The sequence below is a fragment of the Leucopleurus acutus genome, assembly GCF_964270905.1.
Source record: "Leucopleurus acutus genome assembly, chromosome: 16".
Taxonomy (NCBI): domain Eukaryota; kingdom Metazoa; phylum Chordata; class Mammalia; order Artiodactyla; family Delphinidae; genus Leucopleurus; species Leucopleurus acutus.
This window is the reverse complement of record NC_139158.1, coordinates 57,077,844-57,102,012: the sequence shown is the minus strand read 5'-3', so window position 1 is coordinate 57,102,012 and position 24,169 is coordinate 57,077,844. Positions and strand designations below refer to the sequence as shown.

Genomic DNA, 24,169 nt, shown 5'->3' with positions numbered 1-24,169 from the left:
CCCTCCAGAGGATTTTGTGTCTGTTGCTACATGGGCAGCAAGGCCAAGCAGATTCTGTGTGCTTACTTTTGATGAATGGGGCAATTGGCTCAGAGAAGTAGGTGGACAGACTTAGAATAAGCAGAGGTTGAGGAGCAACCTTCTCTCTTCTTTCAAAAACTTTGATCACATTAAAAGTCTTCCCTTAGAGTATTTCCTGGAAGGTGTATGTGAAATTATGTCTGTCTTCCCCTGGCACACACAGGAGTATGTGTTGGCAGTGAGGATGAAAGTGCAGTCCAAGGCATGTGCAAACCTGGGGACAGGCAGCTGGGAAGCCCTGAGACTCTTTGCTCAACACCTGATTGGCTGACTAGGAGCCTTAGGGATGGGATGGCTCCATTTGTGGTTCTTGAATCTTGATAAGACATTCAGGGTCTGACATAAAAGCAGAAGACGGGAGGACAAACAGCCCAGTTTCAGTGGTAGTTGGCAGCCGAGACGTGCTGTGCAGGGAAGTGATTGTAGAAGGGAGGGAGGTGGAAAGGATGGGGCTGCAGGAGGCTGAGGGGATGCACATGGCAGGAAGCCTTCCTCAGAGGGGAGGGAGCTTGGGTGGGCCTCAGGTGATGAGGGGAGTTGGATAGGTAGTGAAAAGAAGGAAGGGGGTAATTGCACACATGGAATTGCACACGTGATATATGTGAAGAATCAGATCAAGGCAGACCCTGCCAGGATACGGGAGAGCAAATCCAGGCAAGGGCGTATGTGTGTGTGTTGTGTGTGCAGACACCCAGGGCTGAAAGCCCAGGCTGCAGTTGGACCTGCAGCAGTGTGAGATGCTAGCTGTGAATCCCGGTGGTAAGGGCAGCGGCGATGACCAGAAGCCCCAAGGACACCGTGAGGTAGATGTGGAGATGGTGCCTGGTACCCTTTGGATGCAGGATGTAACAAGGATGACAAAGGTGAGAGGCCTGTGGGAGAGGGCAGGAAACATCCTCAGACTGAGGTGTACTCTGGGCTACCCCACCTCCTTGTAAAGCTTGGGGGATGGAGTGGAGCACTGACCTTGCTGCTGACCTTGAGCTGCTCACCTCGTTCCTGCTTATGCCTGGATACCCCATGCCTGGACATCACTGCCCGGTGACTATGACTTGGAGCTCCCTGGTGTACCCTGGGGAGGGTACAGGCCCCTTTTGCTCCTATTGGGAGCTCAAACCAGGCAAAAGACCTTGGGGAGCCTGAGGCTCTAAAGGAGAATTAGTAATAAATGTCCCCAGTGCCCCCCACCCCCACCCCCCAGGAACCCCGTGGAGGAAGAAGGGCACTGGGTTTCTAGCTTTTCGTGCCTTCTGGTCTGCCCACTTTCCCTGGACAAAGGGACCCACACATTGCTGCCTCTGATTCCAGAGTCACCAGGAAATTCTGTCTTGCTGGCTGTGGCTTGATCTTGATTGTGTTTTCTCTTGCTCTGTGTTTGGCACATAGATGCACACAGAGCTTTTCTTTCTTTTTTTTTTTTTTTTAAGTAACTGATGGTTTAATTAGAAGCAGCCCAGGAAAGAGAAGACACAAAAAAGAGAAATGCCCAGTTCCTGGGGTGAGGGGTGAGTGTTGTCTGTTATAGTGTATTAGATAACTATTGCTGCATTAACAGACCACCCTAAAATGTAGTGGCTTAAAACAACATCATTTTATTTGCTGATATTCTGTGGCTCCAGAAATTTGGGTTTCTCTTCATGGTGGTCACAGTCTAGAGAGTGGAAGCCACACGGTGTCTTGAGGCCTAGGCTCTGAAACCACAAACATTGCTTTCATTGCATTCTGTTAATCAAAGCAAGTCACAAGCCAAGCCCAGAGTCAAGGGGTGCGGAAAGACTCCATCTCTTGATGGCAGGACTGGCAAAGTCACATTGCAAAGGGCCATGTGTGGAAGGATAGGAGGGATTATTGTGACCATCTTGGCAAAAAAGTTACCACACATGATGTCTTGAATCAGGCCTCCAAAAACAAAACGAAACACCAAAAAATGTTCCTGTTTTCCTTTCATTGTTTCAGCTTCCCTGGGAGCTAGGCAAGGGAGGAGACAAATGTATCACAGCATGTAGCATGAGAAAAGGAAACTGAGGCCCAGAAGAGGAAATAGGCACAGGCACAGTGACAATTTGCCTCAGAGCATCTGATACCTTGGCTATGGATGGGGTGGTAAAATGAGCCACCAGCCCTGTCCCAACTGGCCCAGGAGTTTCCCTCTGCCCCAGTCAGACTCTTAGGGTTCTGCCACCTGTGCCATAGGATGAGAAAGCTTAGTTTTCTCCAGAAGTCTGTTTTAGACTGCCTTGGGGAGGAGTCTTCCAAACTGGAATGTTTGCCTTCTTTCTTCTGCCCCAGACTGTGTTGGGAGGTGACCATTTTCCATCTGGCAGAGTGGCTTAGACTCTTGGGCCACTGGATTTTGAGGAATTGGAATAAGGCCAAATGGGGACCTTGGGTCTGGAAGGCTGGGCCTCCTCACTGGGTATTTCAAGGATCCTTGCTCCCCTCACTGGGCCCATTGTACCCACTGGTACCCATAGAAGTTCTCCTGAGGAGGAGGAGAGGTCTGTTGTCTGGTGTTATCTTAGGAGAGTCTTCTAATTATTCCAGTGAGATGACTTGGTGTCAGATCATAGAGTTATTCAGGGTAGAAGTTAGCTATAAAGTAGAATCCATTTTGTGCCACATGTGGTTTCTACTGAGATATTTTCACTGAAGATTTTGGTTCGTTGCTAGAGCGGTACCTAATCCCCTTCCTTCCCCCTGTTGTTGGGGATGGAAGGATCCTCTTGGAGGAAGGAGGGTGAGGCAGTGTTCTGGCTCTCTTCCTTGCCCCTATAAGAGCCTATTGTCGCCATCAGGACACGCCACCTTTGAGCTGGGAGCCACGTGGATCCATGGCTCCCACGGGAATCCCATCTATCATCTAGCAGAAGCCAATGGCCTTCTGGAAGAGACAACTGATGGGGAGCGCAGTGTGGGCCGCATCAGCCTCTACTCCAAGAATGGCGTGGCCTGCTACCTCACCAACCATGGCTGCAGGATCCCCAAGGATGTGGTTGAGGAATTCAGTGATTTATACAACGAGGTGAGGTATTAGGGGGATAGTTGGGCAAAGGGTTTGTGGGGCAGGGAGCGCCCTGGCAGTGTGTGTGTGTGTGTGTGTGTGTGTGTGTGTGTGTCTGTGTGTGTATGTATCAGACTTGAGGGGCCTGGGCGACCTGCTGGGGTCTTCTATGATCCTGGTCATGTCTGCACATTCTCTGGGCCCTGCATTTGGAAAATCAGGACAATTTGAGGGTAGAATGAAGACAATGAGTGGAGCAGTACTAGGTAAGAGATTATTGATACTCATGATTAAATATTTCCCCATAAAGTCCTTAAACATCTTTTATTAGATTTATTACTAGGTAAGTGGGTATGATTACTGTTGTTATTGCTCGTGGATACTCTTTTAAATGGTAATTTTAAAATACTTTATTTTCAAATTGTTCCCCGTGTATAGAATTATAACTGCATCTTTTTTTTAATTGAAGTGTAGTTGATTTACAGTATTATATTAGTTTCGGGTGTGCAGCATAGTGATTCAACATTTTTATATGTTATACTCCATTTAAAGTTATTACAAAATAATGGTTATATTTCCCTGCTGTGTGCAATATATCCGTGTTGCTTATTTATTTTATACATAGTAATTTGTATCTCTTAATCCCATACCCCTGTCTTGCCCCTCCCCACTTCCTTCTCTCCACTGGTAACCACTAGTTTGTTCTCTATATCTGAGTCTATTTCTGTTTTGTTCTGTTCATTCCTTTTATTTTGTAGATTCCACATATCAGTGATAACATAGAGTATTTGTCTTTCTCTGTCTCACTTATTTCACTAAACCTCTAGGTCCATTCATGTTGTTGCAAATGGCAGATTTTCATTCTTTTTTATGGCTGAGTAAAATTCCATTGTGTGTGTGTATGTATATATTATATATATAATATATATAACTATATAACTATATATTTTATATCTGTCTACCTATCTGTCTAACATCTTCTTTATCCATTCATCTGTTGATGGGCACTTAGGCTGCTCCCATAGCTTGGCTATTGTAAACAATGTTGCAGTGAACTTTGGGGTATAAATATCTCTTCAAATTAGTGTTTTCTTTTTCTGTGGATATATACCCAGGAATGGAATTGCTGGGTAATATGGTAGTTATATTTTTAATTTTTTGAGGAACATCCATACTGTTTTCCACAGTGGCTGCACCAATTTACATTCCCAGCAACAGTGCACAAGGGTTCCCTTTTCTCCACATCCTCACCAACATTTATTATTTGTGTTCTTTTTGATGATAGCTGTTCTGACAGGTGTGAGCTGATATCTCATTGTCATTTTAATTTGCATTTCTCTGATGATTAGCTGCGTTGAGCATCTTTTCATGTGCCTGTTGGCCATCTGTATAACTTCTTTGGAAAAATGTCTATTCAGATCTTCTGCCCATTTTTTAATTGAGTTGATAGCTTTTTTGATATTGAGTTGTATGAACTGTTTATATATTTTGGATATTTACCCCTTATTGGTCATATCATTGGCAAATACTTTCTTCCATTCGGTAGGCTGGCTTTTTTTTGTTAATGGTTTCCTTTGCTGTGCAAAAACTTTTAGGTTAAATTAAATTAAATTTGTTTTTGCTTTTGTTTCTTTTGCCTTAGGAGACTGATTGAAAAAAAAAATTGCTACAATTTATGTCAAAGAGTGTTCTGCTTATGCTCTTCTAGGAGTTTCATTGTTTCCATTGTTACGTTTAGGTCTTTAATCCATTTTGAGTTTAGTTTTGTATATGGTGTGAGAAAGTGTTCTAATTTCACTGTTTCACATGTGGCTGTTCAGTTTTCCCAACACCACTTATTGAAGAGACTGTCTTTTTTCCATGTATATTCTGCCTCCTTTATCAAAGATTAATTGTGTGTGGGTTTATTTCTGGGCTCTCTGTTCTGTTCCATTGATCTATGTGTCTCTTTTTATGCCAGTACCATGCTGTTTTGATTGCTGTAGCTTTGTAGTATAGTCTGAAGTCAGGGAGTGTGATACCTCCAGCTTTGTTCTTTTTTCTCAAATTTCATTGACAATTTGGGATCTTTAGTGGTTCCATATAAATTTCTTTTTTCTTTTTTTTTTTTTTGCGGTACATGGGCCTCTCACTGTTGTGGCCTCTCCCGTTGCGGAGCACAGGCTCCGGACACGCAGGCTTAGCAGCCATGGCTCATGGGCCTAGCCGCTCCGTGGCATGTGGGATCTTCCTGGACTGAGGCACGAACCCGTGTCCCCTGCATCGGCAGGTGGACTCTCAACCACTGTGCCACCAGGGAAGCCCTCCATATAAATTTTAAGATTATTTTTTCTAGTTATGTGCAAAATGTCATGGGTATTTATAACTGATTTTTATTTATTGATTTTAGCTACCTTGCTAAATTATTATTTTAACTCTAATACTATATCTATTAATATACCACATTAATTTATGTTCTAATGGTATTTTGGAATTTTATGTGTATAATCCTATATACCAAAAGAATGAGAATTTTGCTTTTTCCTTTCTAATCCTCAGACCAGCGTTGTCCAATAGAATTTTCCACGATAATGAAGATGTTTTAGACATCTATCCAGTTTGGCAGTCACTAGCCACATGTGGCCTTTGAGCTCTTGAAATGTAGCTAGTAATACTGAGAAACTAAATGCTTAATTTAATTTTAAATTGCTATAGAGATCTAGTGGCTATTGTATTAGACAGCATAACTTAAAACTATTAATTTTTTTTTCTTGCCTTACTGCACTGTCAATCTCCAGTACAGTGTTGGATAGAAATATCAATGACACACATCCTTGTCTTATTCAGGTTTTTAAAAAGAATGTTAATATTTTTAGTAACTTTCAGTGGTGCTGTGAACTGCAAAGAACAAGCAAGGTAACATGTAGATCTTGCCTTCTGATAACTTGTCATTTATAGTGTAATGACCCTTCACTTCAGGTCAGTAAATTGGTCAACAGCCACCTATTGTACATTTTCTATGTCTTTTGGGCATGGGAAAGGAGAAATGACTCTTGCTTTGGGGTTATCCCTGCTCAGTGGAGGGCAGGCACACTCACTGTCTTATGTGTGTGCACCCACATAGTATGTTATGTACAATCCTATAGTGTTGTGTGTTCTCACTTCTAATATTATTATTAAGCAGGTAAGAATTAGTATTCTTCAAAGTAGACCTTCTTGGTCTACTGGGAATCAGTCACGTCCTGATTCCCATGTTATTGTGAGTGCTTCAAGCCTGGATGCCTCTTGAGAATGACTTTCTGGGTCCATGACTTACTTGTTCTTTTAAATGTCCCTCAAAGTAGATCATCGTCAACTTCTGCTTGTGGGTTTGATTTTTGAAAGCCAAGAGTGTGAGTCATGGAAAGTAGGATGGATAAAGGTGGGTTATCACTCTGGGTGGTGCTGCTTTGGGTCAGAAGGAAGAGGTGTTAATGAAGTCAAAAGAGAAGTCAAAAGAGAGATTTCCTTATATAGCTGTTAGACAGTGCTGGAGGCCATTCTGAAGAGGTGTGCTCTAAGAATGTGAAGCCTTGCCTGAGGGTGGTTTCATAATAAATATGTAGTCTCCCTCCCAAGGTGATGACTTTGAAGGGCTACTCATTTGAATGTATTATATTTGTTAACAAATAAATGAGTTTGTTCAGTAGTTAACATATAGAGCTTAATCTCTGTAGCAAGATTACCTTGATTCAAATATTGGGTTGGCTAAACAGTTCATTCGTTTTTTTCCGTAAGATGGCTCTAGTAGTACTTTGTTGTCCTTAAATTCATTCAGAACAATTTTGTTAGATTGTATTGTGACAGCTGTCATATCAGCGTGCATTTAAAAAAAAACTTATCAAAATTGGTGAATTTTTATGTAGCCATTTTAATATTGAAGATGGAAGAAAAATAGCAACATTTTCAGCATATTATGCTTTATTATTTCAAGAAAGGTGAAAATGCAACTGAAAGGCAAAAAAAGATGTGCAGTGTATGGAAAAAGTGCTGTGACTGATCAAACGTGTCAAAAGTGGTTTGTGAAGTTTCATGCTGGAGATTTCTTGCTGGACAATGCTCCATGGTCGGGTAGACCAGTTGAAGCTGATAGCGATCAAATCGAGACATTAATTGAGTATGATCAACGTTATACCACGCGGGAGATAGCCGACATACTCAAAATATCCAAATCAAGCGGTGAAAATCGTTTGCACCAGCTTGGTTATGTGAATCACTTTGATGTTTGGGTTCCACAAAAGTTAAGCGAAAAAACCTTCTTGACTGTATTTCTGCATGTGATTCTGTACTTAAACATAATGAAAATGGTCCGTTTTTAAAACAAATTGTGATGGGCAATGAAAAGTGGATACTGTACAATAATGTGGAACGGAAGAGATGGTGGGGCAAGCTAAATGAACCACCACCAACTACACCAAAGGCCGTCTTCATCCAAAGAAGATGATGTTGTGTATATGGTGGGATTGGAAGGGAGCCCTTTATTATGAGCTCCTTCTGGAAAACCAAATGATTAATTCCAACAAGTACTGCTCCCAATTAGAAAGCAACAGTCGAGGAAAAGTGTCTGGAATTAGTCAACAGAAAATGCATAATCTTCCATCAGGATAACGCAGGACCTCATGTTTCTTCAATGACCAGGCAAAAACTGTTACAGCTTGGCTGGGAAGTTCTGATTCATCCGCCGTATTCACCAGACATTGCAACTTTGGATTTCCGTTTATTTCGGTCTTTACAAAATTCTCTTAATGGAAGAAATTTCAATTCCCTGGAAGACTGTAAAAGGCACCTGGAACAGTTCTTTGCTCAAAAAGGTAAAAAGTTTTGGGAAGATGGAATTATGAAGGTGCCTGAAAAATGGCAGAAGGTAGTGGGACAAGATGGTGAATATGTTGCTCAATAATGTTCTTGGTGAAATTGAAAAATGTGTCTTTTATTTTTACTCAAAAACCGAAGGTACTGGGACTTCCCTGGTGGTGCAGTGGTTGGGAGTCCGCCTGCCAGTGCAGGGGACACGGGTTCGAGCCCTGGTCCGGGAAGATCCCACATGCCTTGGAGCAACTGGGCCCGTGCTCCACAACTACTGAGCCTGCGCTCTGGAGCCTGCGAGCCACAACTACTGAATCCCGTGCGCCTAGAGCCTGTGCTCTGCAACAAGAGAGGCCACCGCAATGAGAAGCCCACGCACCACAATGAAGACCCAACGCAGCTAAAGATAAATAAATAAATTTATAAAAAACAAAAAAACCCCGAAGGTACTTTTTGGCCAACCCAATACCAGTTCTACCAGTTATTAGCTGCATAATCGTGAGCAAGTTATTGAGCCTCTCTGAGCCTTACTTTCCTCACCTGTAAAATGGACACAGTTATACCTACTTCATAGTGTTATGACGGTTAAATGAGATCCCAATGAAAAGTGCTTAATGAGGATTGGGGTGAGTATTATTAGCTGTTACAGACCTGTCCCATTTCCCTTGCATCACATTGGGAAGATGTCATTTAACCCAGGACAGGAGACTGAACATGACAAATGCATGTTCAGTTAAGGCTGTCCTAGTCAGTGGTTGACACAAAGAATCACATAGATGGACTAAATTTGTTTGTCCTCAGTTGGGCATTTTGGCCTTTAGTTAACATAAGCTGACTAGCTACTGTGTTGCTTATCACTGAAGGGAAAAGCCCCGGGTAGGGAGGAGGCAAGTTGAAAGCCTGACTCCTTGGCAGTGGAACTGGGTGAGGAATTTGCTGAGGACTCCAGTTAAGACCAAACGCCCAGCATCTTGTGACTGTAGGGAGAAGAAAAAGAGATAATTTAAGTCATTTTCTTCTTTATATTCAGAGACATGTTTAATTCCTGTTTCTATCTTATGTGGAGGCTTTTCCCTTGAGTGGAGTGGTGGGGGGTGGGCCATGCCACTTTCCTTCCTCTACTCAGCAGCCCCAGGGCCGGGCTGCAGGGCAGACATATTCCTATGAATGTGTGTTGACCAAATTCAGACTCACTTTAGGAGGGGAAACACGCCATTAATCAGCATCAGCCACAGATGTTTGGCCAAGGAGCCCAAACTTACCAGTGTCCTGGGAGGGAGAGTGGGCATGTGATCATGCTCACAACCCTTCAGTGATGCCAGGGTCTTTTTTTTTTAATACATTTATTTATTTTTGGCTGCATTGGGTCTTTGTTGCTGCTCACGGGCTTTTCTCTAGTTGCGGTGAGCGGGGGCTATTCTTCCTTGCAGTGCGCGGGTTTCTCATTGTGGTGGCTTCTCTTGTTGCAGAGCATGGGCTCCAGGCGTGCAGGCTTCAGTAGCTGCGGCACGCGGGCTTCAGTAGTTGCAGTGTGCAGGTTCAGTAGTTGTGGCTCATGGGCTTAATTGCTTCGCTGCATGTGGGATATTCCTGGGCCAGGGCTCGAACCCATGTCCCCTGCATTGGCAGGTGGATTCTTAACCACTGCGCCACCAGGGAAGTCTGCCAGGGTCTTAGATAAAGTCCAGGGTCCTTGACATGACTGTTAGTTCTTCGTGCCCTGGCCCTTGCCTGCCTTTCCAAAGTCCTCTCTTGCAACTGTCTTTCTCCTCACTGCCCACTTCAGCAAGACAGAGCCACTTTGCATCTTACACTCTCCCTCTCCCCTGTCTTTGAATATGCTGTTCCTTCTGCCTGAAATACTTTCCCTCTCCTTTCCACTGCCTACTTGGTTATCTCCTGACTGTCCAAGGTTTTCTGAGCTGATCTCACAACCCCTGGGTTCTTTCTTGTCACAGCACATCATATAGAAACAGCCCAGTTATGATATCTCTCCAGCTTGAGTGAGGACCAGAGCTTGGTTCCATGTCCGTCTTCCTCAACATTACAACTTGTGTTGGGCACATAGCCCAGTAAGTGTTTGTTGAGTGAGTGTTGGGGCTCAGACCTTGCCCTTTGGGGATCCCAGCCTGACCCAGGACTGGCTTACTTTCCTCAGGGAGACCTGCCCAGTGTTTGGTGGGAGTTATGTATCAGGCAGGCAGGGAAGGCAATAGGACCCCACTCCAAGGAACTGTTCATTGCTTTTTGTTGATGAAGTGTGGTCTGGAGTTCTTGCTAAAATATGCCCGTGAAGTGTACTTCCATTCCTTGGTGCACTGGGGCCTCCTTCCTCTCTGCATGCCCTGCCCCAACATGGCCATCTTCCTTAAATGCATCTGGGTCCTGCAGTAAAGGGTACACTTTGTGTGGACCTGAGTATGATTGGGAGGGTCTCCAGAAAGATCAGATTTCAAGGCCCCTACTGCTCCCTCTCCCACAAAACACTGGCCAGACCACAGCTCCAGACTGCCCTCCTGGGATAGGGTGAAGCAGATACACCTGAGCGGGAATGTCAGGGGAAGAATTTGTGCATTTGGTTCTTGGAAAAGGGAAATGTGTGTAGACCTGGGTTCTTCAGTGGGCAGTATGCTCAGCCATGTAGAGCGCATGTAGGGGCAGTACCTTCCCCACAGGCTGTATAGGCACCAGACATTTCACTTTGTTCTAAGCAGGGGCTGAGTAAGAGAGCCTCTGGGACCCACCCCACCTCCTGTGTGTGGAAGCAAGGAAGCTGACTGCCCAGATTCAGCCCCAAACCTCGATTTTGTTGGTTCAGCCTCAGTGCAGCACTGAGCACGACGTTGATTTACCAAAGGAGAGGCCCCGTGGGCTTAGCACATCCGGGAACACCTTGGAGGTGGTGACTACTGAATTGGAGCTCTTAGGTCTGAGATGGAGGTAGGATGAGTGAATGTGTTTTCAGTCTCCTGGGGTCTCTTTGTAGGTCTATAACTTGACCCAAGAGTTCTTCCGGCACGGTAAACCAGTCAATGCTGAGAGTCAGAACAGCGTGGGGGTGTTCACCCGAGAGGAGGTGCGCAACCGCATTAGGGACGACCCTGATGATCCAGAGGCCACCAAGCGCCTGAAGCTCGCCATGATCCAGCAGTACCTGAAGGTATCTTTGCCATCTCGGAGCTCTGTTGAGTACAAATGCCAGAGTGAGGAAGACTGACCCTGGGGAATCTGGGTCCGAGGAGGGCGGCACTGCCCTAAAGTCCTGCTCCTACCCCTGCCCAGCCTTGGCGGTCACCTGGCTCCCCTCTGGCTCTTCCCACAGGTGGAGAGCTGTGAGAGTAGCTCGCACAGCATGGACGAGGTGTCCCTGAGCGCCTTTGGGGAGTGGACTGAGATTCCCGGTGCCCACCACATCATCCCCTCGGGCTTCATGCGGGTTGTGGAGCTGCTGGCTGAGGGCATCCCGGCCCACATCATCCAGCTGGGGAAACCCGTCCGTTGTGTTCACTGGGACCAGGCCTCGTCCCACCCTTGGGGCCCTGAGATTGAGCCCCGGGGTGAGGGTAACCATAATCATGACACTGGGGAGGGCAGCCAGGGTGGAGAGGAGCCCCAGGGGGAGAGGCAGGATGAGGATGAGCAGTGGCCGGTGGTGGTGGAGTGCGAGGACTGTGAGGTGATCCCAGCGGACCACGTGATTGTGACCGTGTCGCTGGGCGTGCTCAAGATGCAGCATGCCAGCTTCTTCCGGCCAGGCCTGCCCGCTGAGAAGGTGGCTGCCATCCACCGACTGGGCATCGGCACCACCGACAAGATCTTTCTAGAATTCGAGGAGCCCTTCTGGGGCCCCGAGTGCAACAGCCTACAGTTTGTGTGGGAGGACGAGGCGGAGAGCCACACGCTCACTTACCCACCCGAGCTCTGGTACCGCAAGATCTGTGGCTTTGATGTCCTCTACCCGCCTGAGCGCTACGGCCACGTGCTGAGTGGCTGGATCTGTGGGGAGGAGGCCCTTGTCATGGAGAAGTGTGATGACGAGGCAGTGGCTGAGATCTGCACAGAGATGCTGCGGCAGTTCACAGGTGCGTCCCTGTCCCTGTCCCGCTGCCTGCTCCATGGGCCTCGCTGCGTCTGCCCTCCTCCGCTAGACCCTCTGGGTCTCCTGAACTGTGTGCTAGCATCCTCGTCCCTAGGTCGTGACACTGAGGTGGTGTGCCCACTGGGAGAGATGCGGTAGGGCACTGCGTCTTGGCCTTGGCCTCCTAAATTGCAGGCTCTCCCCCTGTTTGGAACTTGAGACACTCAAAACCACAGGCTCTGTATTTCTTCTCTGTTTCTAAGGGCTGTTGGTGAAAAACTCAGATTTCACCGCAAAACCTCAGATTGCCGATTTCCTACTCATGTTGTCTTGCTAAGAGATGGATTTGTGGTTTTTTTCTGTCTGATTTTTAGTTGAACATCTTTCCTCCACTATCCCAGAAGAGCCTCACAAGAACCCCTAAAATTGGAAGGGGGAACATTATTATCTGGAATGTTTTTCAGATAGGAAAATTAAGGTCCACAGAGAGGAGGTATTTTGCTGGGGGTCACAACGAGGCGTTGAGGGGTACACAGCTTGAACCCCAGCCTCCATCCCTCCCTCCTCCATACTCCATGTTTGTCCGTAGCAGCCTGGCCTTCCTGGAGCCCTAGAGGTAGAGTGGGAGTTGTCTTCCCAGGGGTGTCTTCTGTATGCAGCCATTTCATATTCTCCCCCCCTTTGGCTCTTCTCACTCCCCAACAGGGAACCCCAACATTCCAAAGCCTCGGCGAATTCTGCGCTCAGCCTGGGGCAGCAACCCCTACTTCCGGGGATCCTATTCATATACACAGGTGGGCTCGAGTGGGGCAGATGTGGAGAAGCTGGCCAAGCCCCTGCCATACACGGAGAGCTCCAAGACAGCGGTGAGTGTGGGTGTGCTGGGTATGTGAGGGAGGGGGTGCAGAGTGAGGGGATCTGTGAGGGGTGTGGTGGGCATTTTGTATGTGTGTTTGGTCCAGGGGAGGAGTGGGAGGGTAGTGTTCACTGAGGAGTGCCAAGGTAAGATAGATGGAGTAGCTCCCATAATGAAGGAGAAAACAGACAATGTGCACTCAACATCTGGAAGAACAGAGTCAAATTGAGATGTGTTAAACTCTTTCTTGAGGTTATAAAAACTGAGCCATTTAATGCTGTGCTGTCCAATATGGTAGCCATTAGCTTTAAAGTAATAAATCCAACATTTTGTTCGTCAGTTGCACTAGCCACCTTTCAAGTTTGAGAGCCACGTGTCACTCATGGTTACAATGTTAGAGTGTGTCACTATAGAGCATTTCTGTCATCGTGGAAAGTTCTTTTGGACAGCACTGACCGAGTATGTTTTGTTTATTTTCCCCAATATGTTTTAGAAAATAAAATTGAGAATACTGACCCTCCCCCAAATTACATCAACTATGTAATAATATACACAGAAAAATAATAAATTGAAAAGAAATTATCTCTATATATTTCTGTTCCCATGAAGTAAATTTTGAGTTTTCCCCACCAAGCACACACATACAATAAATGTTAAAACCCCAACAGAATTATATTTAAAATAATTCTTTGGTGTAATTGGTGAAGAAGATTGTAGTCAACCAATATGTGTTGTGCCTGCCCTGGCTGTGCTCAGGGGGAGAGAGGAAAAGGCCTTCACTGCTGCTACAGCCATCCTCCTGAAAAGCACACCTTTTCTTGTCACCTGCATCAGTTAGGACTAGTGCATATAACAAAAAGCAAAACAAAACAAACTGTGGTTTAAACAAGATGGAACTTTACTTAGGTCACATAAAAGGAAATCTGGAGGTAGGTGTCAGGGCCCAGCATCAGTAGCACCTGGCTCCATCTTCCAGGCCACCTTGTGGTCCAAGAGGTCTGTGGAGGCTGCTGCTCTTGCTCTCATATCTGTGACAGGCTGATGGGTAAAAGAAGGGAACCCCTGGGCTGAGTCAGTGTTTCTGAGCAACAGTGAACTTGAAGTTGATTGGCTAGAACTTAGTCACATGACTCCACCAGCTGCTAGTGGGATACTAGGTTGGGATACATCTTTTTTTTTTTTCCCCAGATGGCAATGGACCCAGTTAAAAGACAGGATTTTTGTTACTGAGGAGAAAGAGAATGGATGTGGGAGTAGGGAGCTTGCCCTCTGCCACAATATGTGCCCCCTTTTCAGCTTAACCACCTCTGTGGGCTCTTTGTTGGTGGGTTAAAACCTCACTACTCAAGGTGGGTGGTCCATGGACAAGCAGCACTGGCATCATGTGGGAGCATGTTAGATGTGCAGACTCTCAGCCCACCCCAGACCTGGTGAATTAAAAACTGCATCCTACCAGGGTCCCCAGCTGGTACCTTTGCACATTCAGTTTGAGATGTACTGGAGTAAAATCCAAACTCAAGCTTGGAATGCAAGCATTAGTTCTGTGCTTGGACCCCACCTAAACAGCCTCCTTTCTTAAGGTTGAGCCCTGGCTATACCAAAATTCTCACTGTCTCCTAGACCAGGCCTGTTTTGGTGCATTTTTGCCCCCATTTTTCCTTCTTCCTGAAACGTCCTTTGCCTGTTTATTTATCTAGCATCTTCCGAGAAGAAGCCCAAAGGTCCTGTCCTCTGGGAAGCTTTGTGTGATCTCCCTGACAGTGGGCCTCTTTCCTGGGCTCTCAGCACCTCGCCCAAACACCCATCACGTCACGTATGACGCCATTTAGTAATTGGGTTTCGTGTCTGGCTTCCCCACCAGCAAGGAAGCTCCTCAAAGCAGCTGCCTGGTCACCTTTTATCTTCCAAGTGCCCAGAACAGTCCCTGGAACCTAATAGAGGCTCCATAAAGGTTTGTTAAATTACTGCCTAACTTTATTGAGTGCTTATATTCTTTCAGGTTCTGAGTCCTTTAGATACATTATTTCACTTAATTCTTACACCCACTCTCAGAAGTAAAGGGTATAAACCCATTTTGGAGATGAGAAAATCAAAGCTTAGGGAGGTTAACTCATTCCCTGAGTTCACTAGTAAGAGGCACAGTGAGTCTCTGAAATTGTAGAGACAGGACTCATGAAAGCCTCAGAGCAGAAAGGACTGAGGCCTGGATGTTTGGGGAAGAAGCAGGGGAAGATGGGGATGGGCAACTCCTCATCCTGTGGAAATAGTACCTGCATCTCAGATGCCTGCTTATTCCTCTCTGACTTGTAGTATGGATGGGTGGTTCCGGGGCAGACAGGTAGCCTTTCTTGCTCCTCCACCTTCACTTCCCTGTCCCCCTGCCCAGCCCATGCAGGTGCTGTTCTCAGGTGAGGCCACCCACCGCAAGTACTATTCCACCACCCATGGTGCTCTGCTCTCTGGCCAGCGCGAAGCTGCCCGTCTCATTGAGATGTACCGAGACCTCTTCCAGCAGGGGACCTGAGGGCCTCCTCGCTGCCGAGCGTGTTCCTTAAAGAACCACTAACTTGTGACTTTCAGCCCTGCCCCTTGCTGTTGTGTACTCCTCATTTCCTAATCCTCTGGAGAATGGATTTGTATCTTTTGTAGAGCTAGACATCTAAATGGCTTCAGACCTGGCCCTGTAGCTTTTCCTTTTCTCCTTGCTGGGTGGTGACCAGGGTGGGGTCTGTTGATTTACCTCTGTGCTCTGACCTCTGACCTCCCCATGCCTCCCCTCATCTCTGAACTTGTTATTGTAAGTGCCTTCAATACTCTGCATTTTGGGATAATAAAAGAGGCTTGCCCTTCCTGTGCTCCTCAGCTTCTCTCTTCCGTTTTTCTTAGCCTTGTGTGTATGTGTGTGTGTGTGTGTGTGTGTGTGTGTGTGTGTGTGTGTGTACGTGTGTGTATGTGTGTCTGTGTTTATCTGTCATATCCTCTTTGAGTGAAAGGATGGTGGGGGTGCTGTGGTCTGGCTATACCCCCAGAAAGGAAGGTGCCTGCCTTTAGTGGAAGGGGCATCCCCTCACCCCAATCTGTTTGTGGTTGTTTCCTTTCCTGCCCGTGAGACCCCTCTGGAGTAAGGGCCCCTCACTGCCCAGCCTCAGCTCCTTCAGGACAGGCCTGGGTCTGCCTGTTGGCCATTTGCCAGACTTCTCAGAGCCTGATCGGGTAACATGGCCACATGGAGTGAAGGTGAGTTTTATGGGAGGGGACACCTGTTGTGGCTCCATGCCAAGCTCAGATGTGTTAATTATTAATCAGTGTCACCTGGCCACAGGGCCCTGGGTCTGGCCCTTGGCTTAGCTTCTGTTGACTTCTGGGAAGGTGGATAGTCCAGCCATTTTTTTGCTGAGTGAAAACACAGACACTCACATATACACCCCTTATATACCCACACACACATACATCACTCCCACACAGATACACTACCCCACACCCTTACACCTATACGCAACTACACTTACACACATGCATAAAACCTTAAAGAACATTTAGTCATTTTCTTACTCCAGATTTCTAGTGACAGAGTTTGAATTCTATAGGGTTGAGGGGTTGGGTGGTGGAGGAAGTGATGAAAAGTCAGGTGCACCCCCTGGTCTAACTCTGTGAACTTAGGTTGGGTCCACTCTTCAGAAGTATAGGGCAGTGCCCTTGATATGACTCTACGTCCTTTCCCCCTTCACCTCAGGCTGTGATGGACATGTCTAACACATAGATATTCCTCTGCATGCCTCCCTGCACCTGCCTGCACATCCCTACATGCACACCCTCCTACATGCATATACACCCCTACACACACACCTACATGGACATATCTAATAGGCATCCTTGCTTTGCCAGGGTTGACCCACCAGACATCCCTCATGGAGTTTATGTCAGGGATTCATGTTCGCCTGATGCATAACTTGAAAAACTGTAAGTATATATTTAAAAAAATTTTTTGAATAGAGGATCTATCAATGTAGTTAAAGCTCTAAAGTCATAAAAGGATACACTGAACAACCTCCTCCCACGCCTGTCCCCAATACCATTGCCACTTCCAATGGCCCCGTGTTATTAGTATCTTGTGTATCCGTTTTTAGATATGTCACTGTAAATGTATACTGTTCTCTCTCCTTTTTATGCTAAAGTGACAAAGTATTCATCCTGTTCTGCATTTTGCTTGTTTTAGTTAACATAATGTATCTTGGAGCTATTTCCATAACAATACTTAAATGGACAAGTGATACAGTCTTGGACCCTCCCCATGTCCTGGATTTTCCCCACCAACTGTGCTAGGGAAAGTGGTGAAAGAAGTGGCCCATCACATAAGTATGGGGGATGAAAGTAATACTTAGAGTCTCTGGATCACAGGTGTAGGAATTTTGAAGAACTCTATGAGGGTGAAGGGCTGGAAATGTTTATTTGGTGATTGCATGTTGGGGAGCTTCAGGTGTGCCCAAGTCAGGAGGGTAGTCGTAAGTGCTGGAGGTAGAGTCTCTTAATTTGACATGGATGCCAGCTCAGGCTGGGGAGGGTGATTCATCCCATCAGGGAAGCAAAACCTCCAGAGAGTTAAGTAATGCAAGTAATGCGCCTAAGATCACTCAGGTAGGTGGTGATGCTGAGACTTGATCCAAGGTCTGTTTCATGCCACAATGCAGGCTTATTCTAGTTACTATGTGATAAAAAGAAGAGGCTGGTGCCATCAAAAAAAATCTTAGGCCATTACCAGACAGAGTGGAACTGGGTACAGCCACACTGGGAGACTGTGGTGGCAGGTTCTACTAAAGCAGGCCATGTGCCTGCCAGCATTTCCACTCCTGGGTATATACCGAAAAGAAATGAGTGTATATGCCCACCAGAAATATGTACCAGAGACTAGATGTACCAGGGACACAGGATGAGTTCCTTGCTATGATTAGGTTCCTGAAACAGCCGTGGCATTGATTGAAACCCAAATGACTCTTAGTGCTGTCTAATATGGCATGCTCAGGCCAACACCTGTGCCTATGCCTGCTATACAATTTCTGTCACCTGTGGGAGGTCACTTGAGAGGAAAGTTCTTTCCTGGCACTGGATTCTATGTAGAATTTGTTGCATGGTTTCTTGTGCTGTGGGCATTAGTGAATCCATGGGCAAGGTGTCCAGTTATGGCTTTGTGGAAGCCTCAGAAATGTTCCTTCAGGGGGCCTGGGTTACTTGGCAAATACTGTCTTTCCACTGTTGCTGCTCTGGAACAGGTGAGGAATATTAGCTCCGCCTTCATGGGAGCCACTTGGAATGTCTGCCCTACCTACAAACAAAGGTAGGAGTGAAGTGCCTTTGGTTTGAGTCACTCTGCATTTGCTCGGGGCTGTCAGGATGAGCCCACAGGTGATCCCAAGGTACAGAGTGAGGTGGGCTGCTGGTTCAGTTCTAGAGAACTGCCTGTCTAATTAATGGTCTGCCAAACATAATGGTATATTCACATGAAAGCCGTGTTTTCTCATAATGACCAGCTGGTGTCCCTTTTTCCATGCTTGGCCCTTTTAGCCTGTTCTCCACACAGCAGCCAGTGTGATCCTTTAAACTATATGAATCCAGTTATGTGCTTCCCTGGTTTCCAGCGATTCCCACCATACTGAGCATAAAAGGTGATTTCCAATGTCCTGTGTGATCTGTTCTGTGGCCCCCACTTCCTTCCGTGGCCCCCTTCTTTTGGCCCTAGCTGTCCCCTTTATCTGGAATGCTTGCCCCCAGGTAGTGCAAGTCTCTTTCCCTCATTGCATTCAGTTCTCTAATCAGCTGTCACTTCTCTAGGAAAACTTCCCTAAGCACCCCGTTTCACAGCACTCCCAGCACTCTTTGTCCCTCCCCTTGCCTGTTTCTTCATAGCCCTTCTCTTTCCATGATGTCATATTTTTTTTGTTTGTTTATTTGTCCATCTGTCCCCCCCACCCCTTCCCCAGGATGTAGGTTACATTGTCCAAAATAGTGCCTGGTATAGTGGGTTATCAATGAATATTTGCAGAATGAATGAACAAGTGAATGAAGAAGCTGAGCTGAATGGTGTCATCCCCCAGACCCACCATTGGTGCTGGCCAGCAGTCCTCGTGGGCTTCCCTTGTCAGCTCCCCTTCAACTCTGACACCTCCCCTCCCCCACCAACTGTCAATAGGCACCATGGTCTCCTGCTTCACGGACGAAATAGAAGCCACCTGGAGGCAACTTCCTCGACAAATCTACAAACTGCTAGCCTTCACACCTGTCCTTTTAGACCAGGGGTCCCCAACCCCTGGGCCAAGGACCGGTACCGGTCTGCAGCCTGTTAGGAACCGGGCTGCATAGCAGGAGGTGAGCGAAGCTTCGTCTGCTGCTCCCCATCGCTCCCCATTGTTTGCATTACCGCCTGAACCATCCCCCCCGCTCCCCCGGTCTGTGGAAAAATTGTCTTCCACGAAACCGGTCCATGGTGCCAAAAATGTTGGGGACTGCTCTTTTAGACCTTTCCCAGGCACGATGGAAGTGTGTGACCCATCACTTGTGCATCCCATGCCCCAAACTCAGGGACTTTGCTTGTCCTTTCCTATCCGCATTCTCTCCACTACATGCTTGCCACCCACACTTCAGTGTCCTCACATCTTTCCCATCACCAACCCTCATCTTACTCCCACTTTTCCTTGCCTCTCTTTCGGCCAAGCATTACGTTAGCATTTCCTACACTTGCTCTCTCTGCATCCTTACTATCCTCACCCTAGCAGTGGTTGGTGGGGGTCCTCAGGCCGCAGAGGGAGACACAGGAAGGACTGGGCTGGCTCTCCTTTTCATGGCTGGGAGAGGTGAGGAGGACCTCTAGGTCTGCGGAAGCACAACCTCATGGGCTGAACCACATCCTTTGGCGCCATCTGCTGGCCATTTTGGAATGCAACCCTCTTGCTGCACAGGGAACATTTGTGTCCTGGATTCTGTGAGCTTTTCTGAATAAAAAAAAAAAATTCAATGAATCATAGAAAGTACCTTTAATTAATGCTGAATAAGTTAATAAAGTAAGATTCCCCCCCAATATTGGCCCCCAAGATATTTTCTTTTTTATTCATTCGTTCATTCACTATTTTGTTCATCCAGCAGACTTTTGTGTGCCAGCTTCTGTGCTAGAAATGTTTAATTATGCTTCAGTAAATAAGTTTATTAAGTAAATAAATAAGAAGTATGAACTTATTTTATTCCCCAAGTGAATCTGGACTGTATGATTTCAATTCTTTTAAGTTTGTTGAGGTTTGTTTTATAGCCCAGGATATGGTCTATCTTGGTGTATGAACTATGGTGCTTGCAAAGGATGTGTAGTGTGCTGTTGTTGGGTGGAGTGTTCTACAGATGTTGATCAGATCCTGCTGGCTGACAGTGTTGTTGATTTCCTCTATATCCTTGCTGATTTTCTGTCTATTTCTACTGATTGTTGAGAGAATAGTTGAAGTGTCCAATTATAATTGTGTACTTCTTTATCCTTTCAACCCTATCAGTTTTTTTGTATTAATAGACTTTTTTAAGAACAGTTTTAGATGTACAGAAAAAGTGAGTATATAGACCCTACCTCCATTTTCCCTATTATTAACATTTTACAGGACTTCCCTGGTTGTCCAGTGGCTAAAACTCCACGCTCCCAATGCAGGGGTCCCGGGTTCGATCCCTGGTCAGGGAACTAGATCCCACATACTGCAACTAAGAGTTTGCATGCTGCAACTAAAGACCCCGCATGCCGCACTAAAGACCCTGCATGCCACAAGTGAGGACCCCACATACCGCAACTAAAGATTCTGCATGCTGCAACTAAAAGATCCCGCATGCCGCAACTAAAAAAGATCTCACGTGCTGCAACTAAAAGATCCCGCATGCCTCAACTAAAGATCCCACGTACTGCACCTAAAAGATCCCGCGTGCCGCAACTAAAAGACCCCACATGCCTCAACTAAAAAAGATCTCGCATGCTGCAACTAAAAGATCCCCATGCTGCAACTGAAAAAGATCTTGCATGCTGCAACTAAAAGATCCTGCATGCTGCAATGAAGATCCCATGTGCTGCAACTAGGACCTGGCGCAGCCAAATAAATAAATAAATAGATAGATAGATAGATAAAATATTTTAAAAAATCCAACTACAGAAAAAAATCTTACATTAATATGATGCATTTGTTATAATCAATGAACCGATATTGGTATATTATTATTAAATAAAGTCCACAGGTTAAATGAATAAACTAATGTCTTTTTCTGTTCCAGAATTCTATCCAGGATGCCACATTACATTTAGCCATCATGTTTCATTAAGTTCCTCTTGGTTGCGATGTTTTCTCAGACTCTCCTTGTCTTTGATGATCTTAACAGTTTTGAGTATAGTCAGGCATATTGTAGGATGGACCTCTATTAGAATTTGTCTGATGTTTTTCTCATGACTAGACTGGGGTTATAGGTTTCTGGAGGAAAACCACAGAGTTAAAAGTGCCATTTTCATCTCATCACATGACCTTGATCACTTTGCTGAGATAGACTTTGTCAGGTTTCTGTACTGTAAAGTTATCTCCACCCCTACCCCCCACCACCACCCACCTCCCACCCTGCGCCATCATACTGTCCTCTTTGGAAGGAAGTCACTTTGCAGCCCACACTTAAGGAGTTATACTCCCCTCCTTTAGAGTAGAGTATCTACATAATTTATTTGGAATTCTTCTACGTATGAAAATTGTCCCTTCTCTTCCCTTACCTCTCTCTATTTATTAACTTATTCAATCATTTATTTATATCAGAATGGACTCATGGATATTTATTTTATACTTTGGATTATAATCTAATACTACTTTATACTGTTGTTAAATTGTTCCCACTTTGGTCACTGGGAGCTCTTTCATTTGGCTCCTATGTCCCTTTGACATGCCCCCATCAATGCGTGGGTTTTTTTTCTTTTTTGGGCACTTCCTTACTTTCTGCACTATTAAGATGCTCCAGGCTTATCTTGTATATTTCCTGCTTCTGTCATTGAAACAGCCATTTCTCCAGGGAACCCTGATTCCTTTTAATAGAGCTTGTTCTGGCTCGGGGCAAAAGCTAGATTGGTGTTGCCAGTTGTGGTTGTTAATGGCAAAAGTGACCTCAGTTCTTCATTTCTCCCTGCTTTGCTGTGTGATCTTGCATCTCCTCCCACTAAAGAGGTTGTTATTGGCTGAATTATGTCCCCTCAAATTCATGTGTTGAAGTCCTAACCCAGCTCCCTATAATGGATTAAAGATTATTCAGCAAATATTCAATCTCTTTCCTCTTCCTCTGGGAGCAGAATATATTTTCCTGCCCCATTGACTTTGGGCTTGGCCATCTGACTTGTTTTGGCCAACAGAAAATGAACAGACATGATGTGGTATGAGCAGAAGCTCCCAGCATGCTTGCACAGTTGGGTTTGGCCTCTCGTTTACTTGCCATTTGTCATAAGAAGAACAGGTCCCTGATAGCTGATGTTTCAAGGAGAACATGGAGAAAGGGGAATAGATGTGAGCCTACAGAAGCCTGGAACCAAACCTACCGCCTGCAGACAGACACATAAACAAGAAAAACAAATGCTTGTTCTTATAACCTGTGAATTTAGGGGTGGCTTGTTTTGCAGCATTATCATGGCAATAGTTGACTGTTACACCTCTCTATGGGGGAGTCATCTAGCCCAAGAAGGATATTTCTAGGCACTAGTGATAGAGTGAGCAATGGCCCATAGACTGGGAAGCCATCCACGCTACAGGGTGGTACAGTTCCAGCAAAGGGGCCTGGCAGGAATGGGCCAAGGGATTCAGATTCCTGGAGGATTCATTTCATGGCTTGACTGTGGCTTAAGGACCTGGAAGAGATAGAAGCCAGTGGCATTTTTTTAGTTCCGTTCTACCAGACTGCAGAAAGATCTTCTAACTGCCACTGCCCAGTTCTCAGCTCATGAGGAAGAAGTTTGTTCTAAAAATTCAGAGTTGCTGCTACTCCTCTTCCACCAAATGGAGAACCTGAGAAGCTACAATGTTTCCCTCTGCTCTCAAGGTCCCTTCTGACCCAGACCCACAAGTTTGGACAGTATTAAAGTCTTTGCTGAAGGTAGAAAGTTCCTGCAGGGAATCAGGAGGATGGGTGATCATTACTTTGTTCTCAGCTGCTCAGAAAACAATTCTTGGCAGTAGGACAGTCCTCGCTAATCTGATCATACCAGGTCTCCTCCTAAGTTAGGACTTTGCACCTGCTGTTCCCTCTGCCTGGAATGCTTTCTCCCAGCAATCTGCATGGTTTACATCATTACCATCTTCAGGCCTTTTCTCACACATCACCTTCTACCTGAGACCTTCCCTGGTACTTAAACTGAAAGTGCAACATCCTGTAGCCTCAACACTTCCTGTTCCCTTTCCCTGTTATATTTCTTTTGCTTATCACCATTTACTATATGTTTTGTTGTTATTACCTATCACTCCTGTCTCTCCTGAAATGAGAACTCCATGGAGACTGACATTTTTTTTTAAATGGATGTATCCCCATTGACTGGGCACATAGTAGGTGGTCAGTAAATATTATAAAATGCATGCATTGTTTATTGATCGTCACCTGGCCATTTGTTACTGGTTGAGAGGCATCAGAGGGCACCTGGGCCCATCTGAGCAGGTGCATTTCCCACCTGGGGTTGGAGGAATACCAAATGCCTAATCTGTAAGAGGCCCAGGCATTTGGTACTTGTAGGCTTGTCTACTAGGGTGACTATTCCCTGAGAGCTTGAACATAAAAGCTCTCAAGACCGGCTTCTGAGGGTTCCACTCTGAAATTGGACCCATGATAAATGAGATTAGAGACAAGTAAAGCAAACTTCAAGGTACAGAGTAAGACAAAAGGCTGGGATTGAAGCATGAGATGGGAGGATGGAGAGGGATATATGATGGAAACAGAGGCACAATGCACTGGGAGATGGAACCCTGGCCTGGGGACCGATCTCCATGCCTGGTGCACTAAATAAGTGACTCTTCCTTTTAACTTCCTGGCTTGGTCTCTGAACTCACTAGTGGCTTTCAGACCACAGTTTGACTTCCTATCAGGTTCATTTATCATCATGAGGACATTGGCTTGTGTGATAGTTAAATTATAGTTCCCATTAAAAATGAGCACATTGGCTTTGGGCTTATGATCTTCATGTCCTAGTGAGTTAGGCCATCTGTGTCAGCTTTTTTTTGTTTGGTTTTTTTGGGGTTTTTTTTTGCGGTATGGGGGCCTCTCTCCTGTTGCGGAGCACAGGCTCCGGACGTGCAGGCTCAGCGGCCAT

The 24,169-nt window shown here is 45.8% G+C and overlaps 1 protein-coding gene across 1 annotated transcript in view; it reads left to right on the top strand.

The window, feature by feature from the left end:
• Positions 1-15,939, top strand: part of SMOX (spermine oxidase) — a 38,972-nt gene extending 23,033 nt beyond the window's left edge. The window contains exons 3-8 of the mRNA XM_082856359.1: positions 1,509-1,586; positions 2,877-3,103; positions 10,893-11,066; positions 11,229-11,988; positions 12,690-12,850; positions 15,227-15,939. Of these exons, the coding sequence (XP_082712485.1) occupies positions 1,509-1,586; positions 2,877-3,103; positions 10,893-11,066; positions 11,229-11,988; positions 12,690-12,850; positions 15,227-15,364 (1,538 nt within the window). The 3' untranslated portion in view covers positions 15,365-15,939. The remainder of the gene's footprint in view (positions 1-1,508; positions 1,587-2,876; positions 3,104-10,892; positions 11,067-11,228; positions 11,989-12,689; positions 12,851-15,226) is intronic.
• The last annotated feature ends 8,230 nt before the right edge of the window (positions 15,940-24,169 follow it).